This window comes from Ramularia collo-cygni, assembly GCF_900074925.1.
Source record: "Ramularia collo-cygni strain URUG2 genome assembly, contig: RCC_scaffold19, whole genome shotgun sequence".
Taxonomy (NCBI): Eukaryota; Fungi; Ascomycota; class Dothideomycetes; order Mycosphaerellales; family Mycosphaerellaceae; genus Ramularia; species Ramularia collo-cygni.
Window position 1 is genome coordinate 470695 of NW_019716273.1, and position 16064 is coordinate 486758.

The following is a 16064-nucleotide window of genomic DNA, read 5'->3' on the forward strand; positions in this document are numbered from 1 at the left end:
GGTCTATGAAGCTACGCTCAACAGCATTGTGTTGAAGCTCTTTGGCCACATTTGGCTGACGTTAACTGTGATGGGAAATGAAATGTGGAAACAAGCTTGACGCTGATACACAAGTGATAGCCCTAGGGACTAGCTGATAAACTCCTAAACGACCTCTTTGCTGGACGTTTGCATGGAATCTGGGAAACAATCCAATTATCCCCTTGTTCCATTACCTCCTTTCAAGAAGGGTGATGTGAGCTTGCCTCCTTTTGCCAGGTGGATGTGACGATGAGGCACATACCTCGTCCAAGTCCAGGACGCAATCCCAAGTGATGGAGCTAGAACCTCTATTTCAAGTTAGCATCGAAGCGGACTGAATGATGTTGGGGAAGACCAACGTCAACCTAATCGGTCTTCGGTAGTGACTCAAGGACGTATTTCACGTCCTCGAGTGTCACAACCTTGCCGCCGCGATAGACTGTAAAGGTTAGCAATCGATCTCCAATATGCTCAGAGCCGAGTTGCTTACTGGCGAGGTTGCCCGCGGCCGCAACCATCATCTCTAACCGCTGCTTGATCGCCACGCGGATCTCCGAGTAGACTTCCACCTTTGTCTGCTTCACGCCGCCGCGACGAAGTAGGCGCATCAGCTCTGCCTTGGTAGTGCTTTGGAGGTTGCCCCTAGTCAAGTTTCTGGAGCGAAGCAGTTAGCGAGACTATAGGAATGATGTTGAAGAAATATCCACGAACTTGTTCTTGGATTTGTGGGTAGCGGCYTTTTGAGCTGGAGCAGGGTTCTTCGGCGAGGACTTCTTGAGGGTGTCGGCGGCGGCGGCGCCGAATGGGTTGCGTCCGGAGCGACGTGAAGAGGCCATGATCTACATTTGAGTTGCTGTTAGCTTTGTGGACCAGATTTGAGGAGCAAAAAGGTTCCAATTTGTGGATGCAAGAGTGAGGTTGTTAGGATTATAGCACTTACGGGTAGGCGGCTAATTATAATATAGCGTTTCGAAGAGGCGAGTTGCAAGAGGTACCGCCGCTAATAGGTTGAGTTGCAAGTGGTGTTGATATGGACTTGCGGTATGTTAAGACTTGATGTGTAGTTGTTCGARGACAGCGGCAAGCTTATTGCTCGCTATAGAAGACGACATTTTAGGCATCCAACATTGCGGTAAAGCTCGCGGCCCGTAGCCGGCATGTCTGCCGCAAAGAATATCTTGTATATCCAAATGCTGGAATTGGTATGTCTCAATTCTGCCAGACTGCTTCAACGGATTCTCAAGAACTGAAAATGTATGTTAGACAGTATCCGATTCGACCACCACCCATTTTAATAGCGACATACCAGGTATTTCTCGAGAGATTGGGTGCTGCGCGATGTTATCGTCTTGCGGGAGATGTAGTGAGGTGCGAAGCGTCGTTCATTCACTTGACTAAATTTTGCTTGGCGCGAAGCTATGCCGCGAACCTGAAACAAACGTTATTCTCGATGCAGACCTTAGGAAAGCGGGGTAGAAGCCTTGAGGAATCTCCAATAAATCTCACCAATGCGGCGGGGATTGCGCGTTCGCATTCAGAGAAATGGTAGAGGTGACGGCCGGCATGTGCCGACTCGGACCAATGCCAAGACCCAGAGATCAGTCGCCCGGGCTGTGCAGATGAAAGGCCGAAGGTCATTGAGGATGTTGGYGCTCCCAGCGCTGCCGCCAATAGGTCTAGCATGATGACAATGAGTGCGTCTTCAGACATGCCCCAAAATGGATTTTCAGAGCAATGGCTGTCGAACGATCACGTAGAGCGGCCAGGAGTGCWTGAAGGTTGAAGGCATCTCATACCTGGATTGGAGTCTGATATGAGGTAAACCTGTGAGAAGATGTTGTTGTTGCTTCGAGTTGAGCTTGGGACGAGGGATATATAGTCGAGACGGATCGGGAGTGAGGATTGGTCATGCGAGCAGAGTGAAGATCGGTCATGCAGCAGCTGCTGCGCTACGACTACAACGTGCGTGCTGAAGATGGCACGTGTTACTGTAATTTGCTCGCTGTGAAGAGACTATTGGTATCGATCTATGCTCATGTCGTTACACATTGAAGTCAAACGCAGTGTGATGTCCACCCATGCCGTGTGCTCATCGCCCAACCCAATCTCAACGCCAAAACATGCCGGGGAACTTGCAACAAGCGGAAACGGTCGTACCGAAAGCTAGCATCACATTTACGAGATGAAAGTTGCCTCCATAAGAAGGCGACCTTCTTCCTCCTTGGTCTCGCCATCAATCGTGACCTTGAGCGTCATCTTCTGATCCCACTGGTAGATGTATGGCTTCGTGCCTGCGGCTCCAGCAACGATTTGCTTGACGAACTTGGGCAGCTCGCCCATGACGTCCACACGGTCGGTCCGCGGGTCGAGTACGCCCTTTAGCTCGGCATGAGCGTCCTTGCCGTCTTTCGTCTTTCCACTCCAGGTAAAGGCCACGGCACCTGGCTCCGGCCAGTCATTGTCCGAGTCGCCTTTGACTTGGGTGTGTTCGGCCTTGGTATTGGGAGAAGCTCCTGCGAAAAGGATCTCGCCATCAATTGCGATGCCACCCACGTTCACGACAGACTGGCCGTAGGAAGGAGGTGTGGTGTACTCCATCATGGCTGCGGAGTATGTCGGCGACTGGAAGTCGACAAAGTTCCACTTTGCAGCTGTAGATCGTCAGTACTGTCTCTACTGAGAGTCGAGCAAGATTGTCTTACCAGCAAAGTGCGGCTTCATGCCTTGGATCGCATGCACAGCCATGCCTCTACCCTTGAAGTCGACTGGCCCCTCCTTGGTCATAATCGTGCCCTCGACCTGACATCTCGGCCAGAAGAGGTGCTTCATGTGTCCCCATGGCTTTGCCGGATCCGTTCCAAATGTGCTCGTACCGTTCTTGCCAGCCGCGAAGCCAGGTGCGGCCATTGTGAACTTGAGATCCACCAGCGCTTGCTTGTTCGTCGACGATTTGATCGTGTACGTCTTGCCATCCTCGCTCAACTCCATCGAGCAACCATCTGCCTTGAAGTTGAACTTGTCGTTGGAGAACTTGTAGTTGCTGAGATTGTCCGATGTCCACAGATGCGGCTTTCCGGCCTCCTTGGGATAGAAGATCTTGCTGCTGAATTGCGCGGTCGTACGTACGCCCCTGAACCCAACATCAGCACACAGCCGCCAAACACGTATTCGTCTCGACGCTGCTCACAAGACATCACTGTAAATGATCTGGGCCAGGCCGATGTGCCCGCTGTCGGCGACGACGTAGAAGGTCTTGGTCTCGACGTTGGTACCGCTCATGATCTCCCACTTCAGGTCATCTTTGGTGAGCTCGGTGTAAGGCGTCTGCTCGGCTTGCAACGCAACCGACTGCAGGCCCTCGGGTCCATAGTTGTGGTCCGTGAGTCCCACGCTGCGGAGATGCTGTTAGTTCTGGGGGAACAAACAGAGGATAGAGGAGGAATCACGTCTGCTTCATCCACCCCAACATGACGTCGTTGAGAAATGTGTTGTTGGTGGGTATCGAGTATCGAGTATGCAAAGAGGATGTTGCTCAAGGTGCTCGAGCYAAACTTCGTGCTGCTGCTGCGCCTGCGGTCAGCGGGCAGCAATGACGATCTTCGCGGGAGCTTGCGGCAAGTCGGAGCTTGTTTGAGTCCTGACTCCCCACCCTTCCAAACTGCCAGGGCATGTTTCATTCCATCTCTCGATTCATCTCCTTCCAAACAGGAGATGTGCATACAGTCCAGGTGCATTGTCCAGTTCTTGGGCATTACAAATCACGAAGCTACATCCGACGCGTCACGAAGCGGCATGTTCGTGGAATGGTTCCCGACCGTGAAGCGGCAGGCCAAACAAAGGTCCCCGCTCCTCTCCCGACCCAAAAAGGCATTGCCGCGCTTTTGCAGTGTGCAGCTCTGGCTGTAGTAGGTAGGGGRTGTTCTGACGCTCTTATTACCACAGTTACATGCAGTGTGACATCTCCTCGATTACCAATATGTACTCATTCTTCCCGTTCTACTCTCGCTCTTTCCTTCTCTCTGCCGTCTCAACAGACACCACAGAAATGCCATGTCGAAACCTACCTTCCAGGGACCATCAGTCGAAGAATTGGACGCCATAGAGTTGGCAGACTACGGGCATTTGAGCAGGAGCAAAAATCCAGACGCAGCAATCAATGTTCCAAGCGGTCTTCGAACGCCAGAAGAAGTTCATTCACCAGTGCACTCCATTCAACAACACACGCCAAAGACTCCCGACGAGCTCGAGTCGAGCCAGCCATTTACGCCGAGACAGATGGCAGCAACAGGAATATCTCCTTCTTTCTTCTATCCCGCTATGAACCGTTGGAGAGTCCTGGCTGCGTGTCTTATCTACTTTGGCAATGGCATGAGCGACTCAGCACCCGGAGCTCTTATACCTTATATTGAGGACTTTTACAATATTGGCTACGCGATCGTATCTTTGATCTGGTATGTGAGATGTTATGCGCAGCACTGAAATTTAGACTGACTGTAAAAGGGTGGGAAATGCAATCGGATTCATATCATCCGCTTTCTGCACCAACATCATAACTGCGCGGCTGGGACGGGCGAAAACCTTGATGCTATCTGAAGCCATGATGGCAGCTGCATATATCATCATCACATGTGCACCGCCATTCCCGGTCGTTGTGGTAGCGTACTTCATCATGGGATTTGGAAACTCCTTGAATCTAGCCCTGAACAACGTGTTTTGCGCAAATCTGAGCGGCTCGACTGTCATTCTTGGGTTGACCCACGGATCGTATGGGATTGGTGGCATCGTCGCTCCAATAATTGCCACTTCCATGGTCTCCAACGACATCCTCTGGGCACGATTCTATCTGATCGCGATGGGAGTACGGATCTTTTGCTTCTTCTTCGTGGGCTGRGCGTTCTGGAACTATGAAAAGGAAGGAACCTCACAATTCGCCAATAGCCTTCAGCATGCCTCCAGCTCACAGGCCGCGTCTGTACTTGACGAGACAAGTAAGCTAGGATTGCTCAAACGAGCGCTCAAGAACAAGACAACGCTCATTGGAGCTCTGTTCATCTTCGCTTACCAAGGAGGCGAAGTCTCCGAATCGGGTTGGTTCGTCAGCTACCTGATTGACTATCGCAAAGGTGATCCAGCAAAGGTTGGATATACTTCTTCCGGATTTTGGGCGGGAATCACGATTGGCAGGTTCACACTGACGCACATTGCTCACAAACTTGGAGAGAAACGCTTCGTTGTCGTGATGACACTCGGAGTAATAGCGTTCCAGATTATGGCTTGGCTAATACCTAATATCATCGGGAATGCTGTATCGGTTGCAATTCTGGGTCTGCTTCTTGGGCCTGTCTACCCTTGTGCCACGACCGTTTTCACGAAGCTGATTCCAGGAAACCTCCAAGTGATCGCTATCGGGTTCATTGCCTCGGCTGGAAGCAGTGGCGGCGCCGTAGTACCTTTTCTCACAGGTCTTGTCGCGGAGAGCCAGGGAACGTTCGTGATGCATCCAATTTGCATCGGTTTCTTCGGCTTGATGCTCGGATGCTGGGCTGTGCTGCCAAAGGTTGTGAAGCGTAGCGATTGAAGGGGCGTCGAGGGAATCGAATTACAACTACTTGAACGTGGCGTTGAGTCGTTGTGATCCCCTACAACAGCAATATCTGCGCACTGTACATCGTCTCTTTGCACCGGAGATTTTTCAAGCTCACAGTCTTCCCGAGCATCCTGACGCTCCCACGTTGGCAGCGAACCAATCCTCGCAAGACTTGGCAGAAGCCCAGCCTCAGTCTTGAATGATAATCATTCATGCAAAGTCACGCTGCAATGCAAATCTTATTTAGTGGACTCCGTGTAATCGCTTGTTGCGATGCTTCCTGTGGGTCAGGTGAAGTCGCGGGGTTAACATCGGGACCCCTGCCGATGATGTAGCAGAAATTGAGTTTTTGGTAAGTTTTTCAAACTTTCACGAGCTTCTAGCTCGCTGTGCTCGATCTTCTCCTCCTCCTCTTCCTGCAACCATCTTCAAACACCTCAACCTACGGGGCGAAAGGACGTTGCAGGACATGGCCGACCACGCGAAGGAGAGCTCGATGGCTCTCGAGGTGCAGCATGGCGACTCGAGCATTCGCTTCTGTGAGGGCCGCAGCTTTGGTGCCCACCGCAGCGTTGCCGGCGAGCTGGTCTTTCAGACTGGCATGGTCGGCTACCCCGAGTCCATCACTGATCCCTCCTACCGCGGCCAGATCCTAGTCATCACCTTCCCGCTCGTGGGTAACTATGGTGTCCCCAGTCGCGAGGATCGCGACCCACTGCTGAAAGATCTCCCCGCTCACTTCGAGGCCTCTGAGATCCACATTGCGGGTCTCATTGTGGCCTCGTACTGCGGCGAGGACTACTCGCACCACTTGGCCAGCTCTTCATTGGGTACCTGGCTGAAGGAGCAGAATGTGCCCGCCATCTGCGGAGTCGACACGCGCGCGCTCACGAAGAAGATCCGTGAGCAGGGTAGCATGCTTGGCAGACTGCGGATGCAGACCGGCACGAGGCACATCGCCAATCCTATGGTAGCCGCCAGCGGTATTGCTACCCCCAATGGTGCTTCGACTCCGGCATTGACCCCGGCCGCGCCAAACCTTGCCGCGGTCAACAACGCATTGGTCCCCAATGGCAACGGGTACTTTCGCGGTGCGACGAAGGAGGTGGCAGTCTACGAGGACATTCCATTCTCCGACCCAAACACCAAGAACCTGGTTGTCGACGGTAAGCCTGTTCTACCACTAGCATATAGCTCCAGCATTAGACAGAATCTGATGATCTCTCAGTTTCAACCCCCAAAACGAAGATTTACACCCCACCTGCGTCCGTTGCGTTGAGTCACCCATCAGGTAGACCCGTGCGTGTTTTGTGCGTCGATGTAGGCCTCAAGTTCAGTCAATTGCGTTGCCTTGTCTCGCGAGGAGTGGAGGTGGAGGTTGTGCCATGGGACTACAATTTCCCCGAGTTGGCAGGAAAAGACTACGATGGCCTGTTTATCTCCAACGGACCCGGAGATCCAGCTGTCATGCAGGAGACGGTCAAGCATATCAAACAGACCATGGACGAGGCCCGCGTGCCCATCTTTGGAATCTGTCTCGGACACCAGCTTCTCGCCCGTGCAGCCGGCGCCGACACCGTGAAGATGAAGTTTGGCAACCGTGGACACAACATTCCCTGCACGAGCATGCTGTCTGGAAAGTGTTACATCACGTCGCAGAACCATGGATACGCCGTCAATGCTGATACGCTTCCTAAAGACTGGAGCGAGCTCTTCGTCAACGCCAACGACCACAGCAATGAAGGTATCCGCCACACCAGCCGTCCATACTTCAGCGTGCAATTCCACCCTGAGAGCGCTCCTGGTCCACGAGACACCGAATTCTTGTTCGATGTCTTTATCAGCACCATTCTCAACACCCTCAAGGACGCAACCCTGATGCAGAGCCCCGTGGTCTTCCCCGGCGGCGATGCTGCTGAGAACGCTGCGAAGAACCCCAGAATCAACCCGAAGAAGGTTTTGGTACTTGGAAGTGGTGGTCTCAGTATTGGCCAGGCAGGAGAGTTCGATTACTCCGGCAGTCAGGCCATCAAGGCTCTCAAGGAAGAAGGCATCTACRCTATTCTGATCAACCCCAACATTGCCACCATTCAGACGTCCAAGGGATTAGCAGACAAGGTCTACTTTCTGCCGGTCAACGCCGAGTTCGTTCGGAAGGTCATCAAACACGAGCGCCCCGATGCCATCTATGTTACATTTGGTGGTCAGACTGCCCTGCAGGTTGGTATCCAGCTCAAAGATGAGTTCGAGGAACTTGGCGTCAAGGTTCTCGGCACTCCCATCGATACCATCATCACGACCGAGGACCGTGAACTCTTTGCCCGCAGCATGGAGTCTATTGGCGCTCCATGCGCCAAGTCCAAATCGGCCAACAACTTCGATGAGGCAATGGCTGCTGTCGACCAGATTGGGTACCCTGTTATCATCCGTGCTGCCTACGCATTGGGAGGACTCGGAAGTGGCTTCGCCGAGAWCAAGGAGGAATTCGTCGATCTCTGTCACAAGGCGTTCGCGGCTAGCCCTCAGATTCTCATCGAACGCAGTATGAAGGGATGGAAGGAAGTCGAATATGAGGTGGTCCGCGACGCGCACGACAACTGCATCACTGTGTGCAACATGGAAAACTTCGATCCTCTGGGCATCCACACCGGCGACTCCATTGTCATTGCACCTTCTCAAACGCTCTCCGACGAAGACTATAACATGCTGCGAACCACCGCCGTGCGCGTTATCCGGCACTTGGGGGTTGTCGGCGAGTGCAACATTCAGTATGCGCTCAATCCAGACAGCCGGGAATACTGCATCATMGAGGTCAACGCTCGTCTCTCACGATCTTCGGCACTAGCTTCTAAGGCAACTGGCTACCCACTTGCCTTTGTCGCGGCCAAGCTTGGTCTGAATATCGCGCTGAACGACATCAAGAATACCGTCACAAAGGTCACCTGCGCATGCTTTGAACCGTCACTGGACTATGTCGTCGTCAAGATTCCTCGATGGGATTTGAAAAAGTTCACTAGAGTTTCCACCCTCCTTGGATCCGCTATGAAGAGTGTGGGTGAAGTGATGAGCATCGGCAGGACATTCGAAGAAGCCATCCAGAAGGCTATTCGCTCCGTTGACCCCAGCAACCTTGGCTTCAACGAGACCCCCGCTCTCATGTCCATTGATATCGACACCGAACTCCAGACGCCATCTGATCAGCGCATGTTTGCTCTCGCCAACGCCATGCACGCTGGGTACAGTGTTGACAAGATCTGGGAGATGACAAAGATTGACAAGTGGTTCTTGAGGAAGCTCAAGAGCCTCAGCGACTTCGGCAAGCTCATGTCTGGATACTATGTTGACAACGTCTCCATGGCGCATTTCCGTAATGCCAAAGAGATGGGATTCTCCGACAAGCAACTGGCATTGTTCTGGGACAGCAACGAGCAACATGTGCGTCGCACTCGCGTTGAGGCTGGCATTACCCCCTTCGTGAAGCAGATCGACACTGTCGCTGCCGAGTTCCCAGCTCACACCAACTACCTTTACCTCACCTACAACGGCAGCGAGCACGACATCACCTTTGAGGACAAGGGCGTCATGGTCCTGGGCTCCGGTGTCTACCGCATTGGATCGTCGGTCGAATTTGATTGGTGCTCTGTCCGTGCCGTGCGCACGCTTCGTGAAAATGGATACAAGACTGTTATGGTCAACTGTGAGTATAGATAGCTTTCCCCTCCGCTGATTCAACATACTGACTGCATTCGAGATAACCCGGAAACGGTAAGCACCGATTACGATGAGGCTGATCGCCTGTACTTTGAGAACATCACTCTGGAGACTGTTCTTGACATCTACCAGCTGGAGCAGTCCAGCGGTGTTATCTTATCCATGGGCGGCCAGACTCCCAACAACATCTCCCTTCCTCTGTACAGAGCCAACGTTAAGATCCTTGGTACATCGCCAGAGATGATTGACACTGCCGAGAACCGTTACAAGTTCTCCCGCATGTTGGACAGACTTGGCGTGGATCAACCGCAGTGGAAGGAACTCACGAGCATCGAAGAGGCCAAGATCTTCTGCAACAAAGTGAAGTACCCTGTGCTTGTTCGACCATCGTACGTGCTCTCCGGAGCTGCGATGAACACTGTGTACTCGGAGCACGACCTCAAGGCATATCTCAACCAGGCTGCTGAGGTATCGAAAGACTACCCAGTCGTCATTACGAAATACATTGAAAACGCCAAGGAGATCGAAATGGACGCTGTCGCACGCAATGGTACCATGATTGGACACTTCGTCTCCGAGCATGTCGAAAACGCCGGTGTGCACTCCGGAGACGCCACACTCATCTTGCCCCCACAGGATCTGGACCCAGAGACTGTTCGTAGGATCGAGGACGCCACACGCAAAATCGGCGATGCACTCAATGTCACCGGGCCGTACAACATCCAGTTCATTGCAAAGGACAATGAGATCAAGGTCATTGAGTGTAACGTGCGAGCATCTCGTTCGTTCCCATTCGTGTCCAAGGTCATGGGCGTGGACCTTATCGCAATGGCTACCAAGGCCATGGCTGGTCTACCAGTCACCGCATACCCTCCAGTAGCCGTGCGACCAGACTTTGTCGGTGTCAAAGTTCCTCAATTCTCGTTCTCGCGACTTGCTGGCGCTGACCCGGTCATGGGCGTGGAGATGGCTTCAACCGGCGAGGTTGCATCCTTCGGTCGAACCAAATACGAGGCCTACATGAAGGGCTTGATTTCAACCGGATTCAAGATGCCCAAGAAGAACATCCTCCTGTCTATTGGCTCTTACAAGGACAAGGCTGAAATGCTTCCTTCCGTGGAGAAGCTCTACCAGCTAGGATTCAAGCTTTTTGCAACTGCAGGTACCGCTGACTTCTTGGAGGAGCACAACATTCAAGTACAGTTCCTCGAAGCCCTCGGAAGCGAGGATCAGAGAGAGGAGTACTCCTTGACGCACGCACTGGCAAACAACCTCATCGATCTGTACATCAACTTGCCTTCAAGCAACAAGTTCAGGCGACCAGCCACGTACATGAGCAAGGGTTACCGCACTCGTCGCATGGCGGTCGACTTCCAGACGCCTCTCGTTACCAACGTCAAGATTGCCAAGATCCTCATTGAGGGTATCTCGCGGAACTACGATTTCAACATCACCGACGTCGATTGTCAGACTTTTGTTGAGGAGAAGATCGCAAAGTCAATACCCGCTCCTCCACTCGCCCAGATCATGCCACCAGTGTCGGAGCCACTCCCCGAGCTCCTCAAGAGATCGCCATTCAAGGGCAAGGATATCGTGTCTGTCAAGCAGTTCTCCAGAGATGAGTTGCACTTGCTCTTCACCGTTGCCGCCGAGATGCGCCTTGGTGTTGAGCGTGATGGAAGCCTTGATATCCTCAAGGGCCGTGTTCTAGCTCTCCTCTTCTTCGAGCCATCTACTCGCACCTCATGCTCGTTTGACGCAGCCATGAAGCGCTTGGGAGGCCAAACCGTCGTCGTTAACGAGGCGCACTCAAGCACAAAGAAGGGCGAGTCTCTCGAGGACACTATCCGCACACTCGATCAGTACGTTGATGGCATTGTTCTCCGCCACCCCGACAATGACAGCGCAGAGCTCGCCGCAGAGTACGCTGATCACCCGGTCATCAATGCGGGCAACGGCTCGCGCGAGCACCCCACTCAAGCATTCCTCGACTTGTTCACGATTCGCGAGGAGCTTGGAACTGTCAACGGACTGACCATCACCTTCACTGGTGACCTCAAGTATGGCCGCACTGTCCACTCTCTCTGTGAGCTCCTCCGTCACTACAACGTCAACATTCAGCTTGCCGGCCCAGCAGCACTCGCTCTGCCTGGCAAGGTCAAGGCCGCTCTCCAAGCCCGCGGTCAGCTGGGTCTAGAGTCCGAGAAGTTGACACCCGAGATCATTGCCAATACTGACGTCCTCTACTGTACGCGTGTGCAAAAGGAGCGCTTCGAGGACTTGGAGGTCTATGAGGCCCTCAAGGACGATCTCATTGTCAGCTCGAAGACGCTCAGGGACGCAAAGAAGAACATGATCGTCATGCACCCGCTGCCGAGAAACATGGAGTTGCTCAAGGAGGTCGACGATGACCCGAGAGCAGCGTACTTCAGACAGGTATGTCTTCAACATGATAGCATTCAACTTGAACTTACTAACATACTCCGCAGATGAAGTACGGCATGTTCGTACGCATGGCTCTGCTGGCGCTGGTCATGGGCAACTAGTCGAATGACGGAACAGTCAATGGCCATACACACACCAAGGTGTATCAAAAGCATAGCGTTGGAGTTTTGTAGTCAGCCAATCCACAAAGTGAGGCGCCAGGGTGCAGGAAGGGAGAAGGGCGGAAAATGTAACCGTGTTTTGCTCAATTTGAACAATTAGTCGAAAAAGTGAATCTCCTCCAATAGTCTCCCTTTGGGAATAAATGTATGTACAGATAGATGTATCTATATAGTCATGTATAGTCGCTTTCATTTCTTTGTTACCCGTGTTCTTCGTGACGTCTGTTTTCTCAAATTCTCGGACTTCTATCAAGAATCATGATCTGACGCCGACTCTGCGTAAGGAGCTGAAGGACCCGTTTTCACCGGATCTTCGCTGCTGTTGACAGAATCGATGGACAACTCCTGGATCTCCTTGAGAACACTGGGAGGGTCAACATGAAACCTCGATGATTGTCGTCTTCTACTTCTCGATGTTTCCTGCTCACCGACATCTAGAGCCGGTGCTGGAATACTGAACGTGGTTGATTTGCTCCGCATGTGATGACGCGGGGACTGAGGAGAGCCGAGATTGGCATCAGGGGTGCTGTTAAACCCCTTGACAGTCTCTTGTATTGGCGAGACATGAGTACATCTGGGCGAATGCAAGCCATCAGTATCCAGGACTATCTCGTCTCGTCCTTGATGTGAGGGAACGGCTGTCCCAGACGGCGATTCGCTTCCCCAGCTACTGAAGGAGGGAACAGACCCCCCGCCACCTACACTGGAGCGTCCTTCCCTGCTACCAGCAGTTCTGCTGCCGAAAGTGCCACTATCCAAAGGTTCGTCTCGTATATCCAGGGAGAAGCGCTTGCTAACTGGAGTGGTGGCCTGTATGCCTCCGCCTGGTGATTGCCGCGATATATCATTTCTGATCTGCTGCATGCCTTGTCTTGGAGATCCCATCTTGTATCTTGACGAAATGCCAGATTCTGGACTTGTTTTGTTACCGACATCCCTCCAGTAGCCGATGTTACTCGCCCAAGAGATGGGCCGGTCTGAATGTGCAATTCGATTGGGACTCAGCTCGCTGAGGTTTTCGTAATGATTGGTCCATTGCTGCGCCCATCTTCCTTCCCCGTACACACCTTTTGCATCCAAAGCGCTGAGAAAGTATTTCGWAGCCTCGGTGTCGTTCAGGAGGTGCTTTGCAACGCCTATGTAGTAGCAGCACCTTCCTTGAAGTGCAATACTGGCATTTTCAAGTACGGCAAATTCCAGTACGTCTTGGGCTCGCTTTGAAGCCTCTACGAGTGCACCTTTGTTCTCTGGCTCGTGCAGCGCTTTCATAACAGGCAGCAAGCGAATCTTGATCAAAATATCGACGGTCCGGTCATGGAAAGATAGTGGCGCGGTGCTGTTCCTCGTGTGCCCGCTGTCTACGGAGTCTCTCCAACGAGCCTTTTCTTGCTGATCTGCTGCAAATTCAGCGGCGTCCCAATCCTGAGGAATGGTGCTGGAAGACTGAAAGTCTGCCAGAACCGAGCCCTCGGATCCTGAACTCAGGCGAGTTTTGTTCACGACGCGTAGCCTCCCAGATCGTGTTRCACCTCGGTCTACAGATCTCTGACGATGGGTGGGACTCTCCGCGTGGGCCAACAGCGGCGGTTGCTTCAAGGGCTGTCGGCGACCTGCGAGTGTGCCTCCCGTAGCATCGTCATCGTGTGAGATTGATTCCAACATCGTACCTGGACAGTCTTCCGTGAATGTCAAGTTGCAAGGTCGGCTCTGCTTGGCAGTGTCCGGTGGTCGAGCGAGTCTTCTCTCTCTTGGCGTTCTTTGTGAATGTTGTAGATCACGGTGAGACTGCACGTACATGCCTTGACTTACCGAGTCGCACTTCTATCATAATTTCTTTGTTGATAACGGCCGGTTTCAGCTCGGGGACCGGTGCGATAAAGCAGGAGGTTGAAATACATCAAAACAAAGACAGGAAGAAACCACGACCTCTGCATCTACCTTTGGAATACGCGTAAGCAAAGCGAGGATGTGAGTCCAGGGTGTTTTGCCGCCCCCATAAGTGGTGAATGCTGATCCCGCCATACCACAAAGATCAAAGGCGAACGCTCCCAATGATCATGGCCGAGGTGCACAACCTGACCGAGTCTTGCACTGCCAATGCGTTGGTTACGTGGCACAGAAGGCTGCTACTGTGCGCTTTGTCAGATGGACTTACGTTCAGTCGCGGGCTCGCGGTTAACGCGGCGACCCGCGAGCTGTTATGCTGTGGATGGTCGGGGTCGCATGATGTGACCTCATGTTCCCAGTTGCCGTGCTTCGTGTGGCACAAATCGCCTCGAGTGTCGAGTCAGAACCGCGCTGCTGTGTCGGGGCAATTCACCTCTCAGAGTTCGGAACAAACAGTGAACCGGATGGTGTCTATCATAAGATGTAGGAGCGTATGGCAAGGGATACACCGCTGCTSCAGTCACTGGCCAATCCCGCCTTTTAGTCCGCTGTGCCTGAGTCTGTGCGACCTAGGGAGCGATTCGTCAGTCCAATTGCAGACTGACTTGCACACCCACAACCAGCTTGGCTGTCTCGTTTTGTGTTCCTGGCTTGTCATCAACCGGAGATGTCGCGAACTTAGCAGTGGTAACGACCCCTTGTCCATTGCATAGATAATGCAACCTCCCGTGTTAAACAAGGTTTGTCGAGCCGAATTGTCCATGTGCCCGAACGAACACAGCGCGTAGCGGCAATGGCGGCTTGGATGAACATCAGCTCAAGTTACGAGAGCGAAGCGGTTTTTCATTTCGAGGCACACTTCCGTCGGTGTGTCAAACCCTGCACCAACGCGCGTGCTTGCATTCAAGGAAGGCAAACAGCGAGAAATGGTAGAGATTGACCAAAAGATAGCCAGGCGGTAAGACCGGAGTACAACGCCGCAATCTCATTCGAGCATCCGCAGTTCTACTCGTACCATGTTTATGAAGCGACGCCGTCATAAGAATCCTCACAATGAATGGCTTCAATGCTTGATATTGGAGGCTGAGCCTGGTCCTACACACCGAGTCCGGGTTGAGACATGGGTGCAGCTGGTTGACAGCCATACGCGCATGACCGTCTCGAGACTGTGACACCAGTCTGAAACCAGATGATCTCCACTCCAGTAGTCAACGATGGTGCTGTGATGGGCCAGAATCATGAACAGTTCTACACCGATCGAARATGGAAAATGGAGCTTGAAGAGTTTTCTCGAGCTTTCCAGCTGCTGGAACCCACAGAATCAAGGCACGGGACACCGCCTCTTGTTGGTAGCTGAAGAGTGGTATCCTTGGCGAACGCGGTCGGGTAGACGTGCAGAAAAGGAGCGCACGTCAACGAATCAACCGCTGCACTGTGGAAAATGATTTTAGTGCGTTGCATGCAGATCGACGCGAGCCAATGATCGAAGTGTGGCGCACCATTCCTCTCGCACTACCGGTGGCAGACATGCAATCGAGCAAACTCGTCACTACAAGCTGCGCAGTCTCCAATCAGCTGGGCGAGCGCTCAACGGTGAGCAGAAAAAATTTCAGTTCCAGGGAAGTGGCCTCGTCGCAATCGCTTCGGCGTCTGATCCATGAATTGACGGCCTGAAACCGACCGGCAAGAGTCATTTTCTCGAGATTAACTGTTCACGGGATGCCGTGCACTCGGATCTCCAAACGGCCCCTAGGAAGACGATGGCACAAACGCTCCGTCGACAATATTCTCTGGGCCACGAGCCGTTGCGTCGGGGAGCGTTATCCTTGCAAGGCGCAAGCACGCGGCGGGAAGATGGCTCGGATGGCATTTGGCTGCCTAAGGCGAGATGCAAGGCACTGCTCCAATTGGTTGCGCTTGCAGATGTGTTGGCATCCATCCACGGCGAACGCCTGTGGCAGCACACGGCTCAGTGCAGCTCCGACGTCGTTGGTCCTCGCTGGCAGCAGAACATAGCGTGACTCGTCAAGAAAACGAGGTCTGCTTGGTGATGGCACGGACGAAAATAACGAGCCAGGTGTGACGGCGGAAGTTCGCCACTCAGCTGATGGGTGGCTCAGCAGCGAGAATCGTCGTCGTCGCCATCGTCGTCGACGCGGAGATGAGCGCTACCGCCGGGCGCGTCCGCCCTGTTGCGCACTGCCGGGTGGCAGGAGCTGGGAATACGGGATGTGAAGGTGAGTGTGTGCCTG

General features: G+C 53.1%; 5 protein-coding genes; 2 read left to right on the plus strand and 3 right to left on the minus strand.

Annotated features, from left to right (window-relative positions):
* Positions 1-386: 386 nt before the first annotated feature.
* RCC_09829 (uncharacterized protein) lies at positions 387-857 on the minus strand (the record flags this gene model as incomplete). XM_023775068.1 has 3 exons in its annotated part: positions 387-460; positions 512-675; positions 733-857. 3 exons carry the CDS (start codon positions 855-857, stop codon positions 387-389), a joined length of 363 nt encoding a protein of 120 aa, XP_023630836.1.
* Positions 858-2196: 1339 nt separating this feature from the next.
* On the minus strand, positions 2197-3490 carry RCC_09830 (probable Survival factor 1; the record flags this gene model as incomplete). XM_023775069.1 has 4 exons in its annotated part: positions 2197-2672; positions 2724-3151; positions 3209-3412; positions 3468-3490. The coding sequence occupies 4 exons, from the start codon at positions 3488-3490 to the stop codon at positions 2197-2199; spliced, it is 1131 nt and encodes a 376-aa protein (XP_023630837.1).
* Positions 3491-4071: 581 nt separating this feature from the next.
* RCC_09831 (related to MFS efflux transporter) lies at positions 4072-5599 on the plus strand (the record flags this gene model as incomplete). XM_023775070.1 has 2 exons in its annotated part: positions 4072-4472; positions 4522-5599. The coding sequence occupies 2 exons, from the start codon at positions 4072-4074 to the stop codon at positions 5597-5599; spliced, it is 1479 nt and encodes a 492-aa protein (XP_023630838.1).
* A 478-nt stretch (positions 5600-6077) lies between these two features.
* RCC_09832 (probable multifunctional pyrimidine synthesis protein CAD (includes carbamoyl-phophate synthetase, aspartate transcarbamylase, and glutamine amidotransferase)) lies at positions 6078-11865 on the plus strand (the record flags this gene model as incomplete). XM_023775071.1 has 4 exons in its annotated part: positions 6078-6774; positions 6837-9305; positions 9360-11755; positions 11809-11865. 4 exons carry the CDS (start codon positions 6078-6080, stop codon positions 11863-11865), a joined length of 5619 nt encoding a protein of 1872 aa, XP_023630839.1.
* Positions 11866-12174: 309 nt separating this feature from the next.
* On the minus strand, positions 12175-13722 carry RCC_09833 (uncharacterized protein; the record flags this gene model as incomplete). Its single annotated transcript, XM_023775072.1, has 1 exon — positions 12175-13722. The coding sequence occupies one exon, from the start codon at positions 13720-13722 to the stop codon at positions 12175-12177; it is 1548 nt and encodes a 515-aa protein (XP_023630840.1).
* Between the last annotated feature and the right edge of the window lie 2342 nt (positions 13723-16064).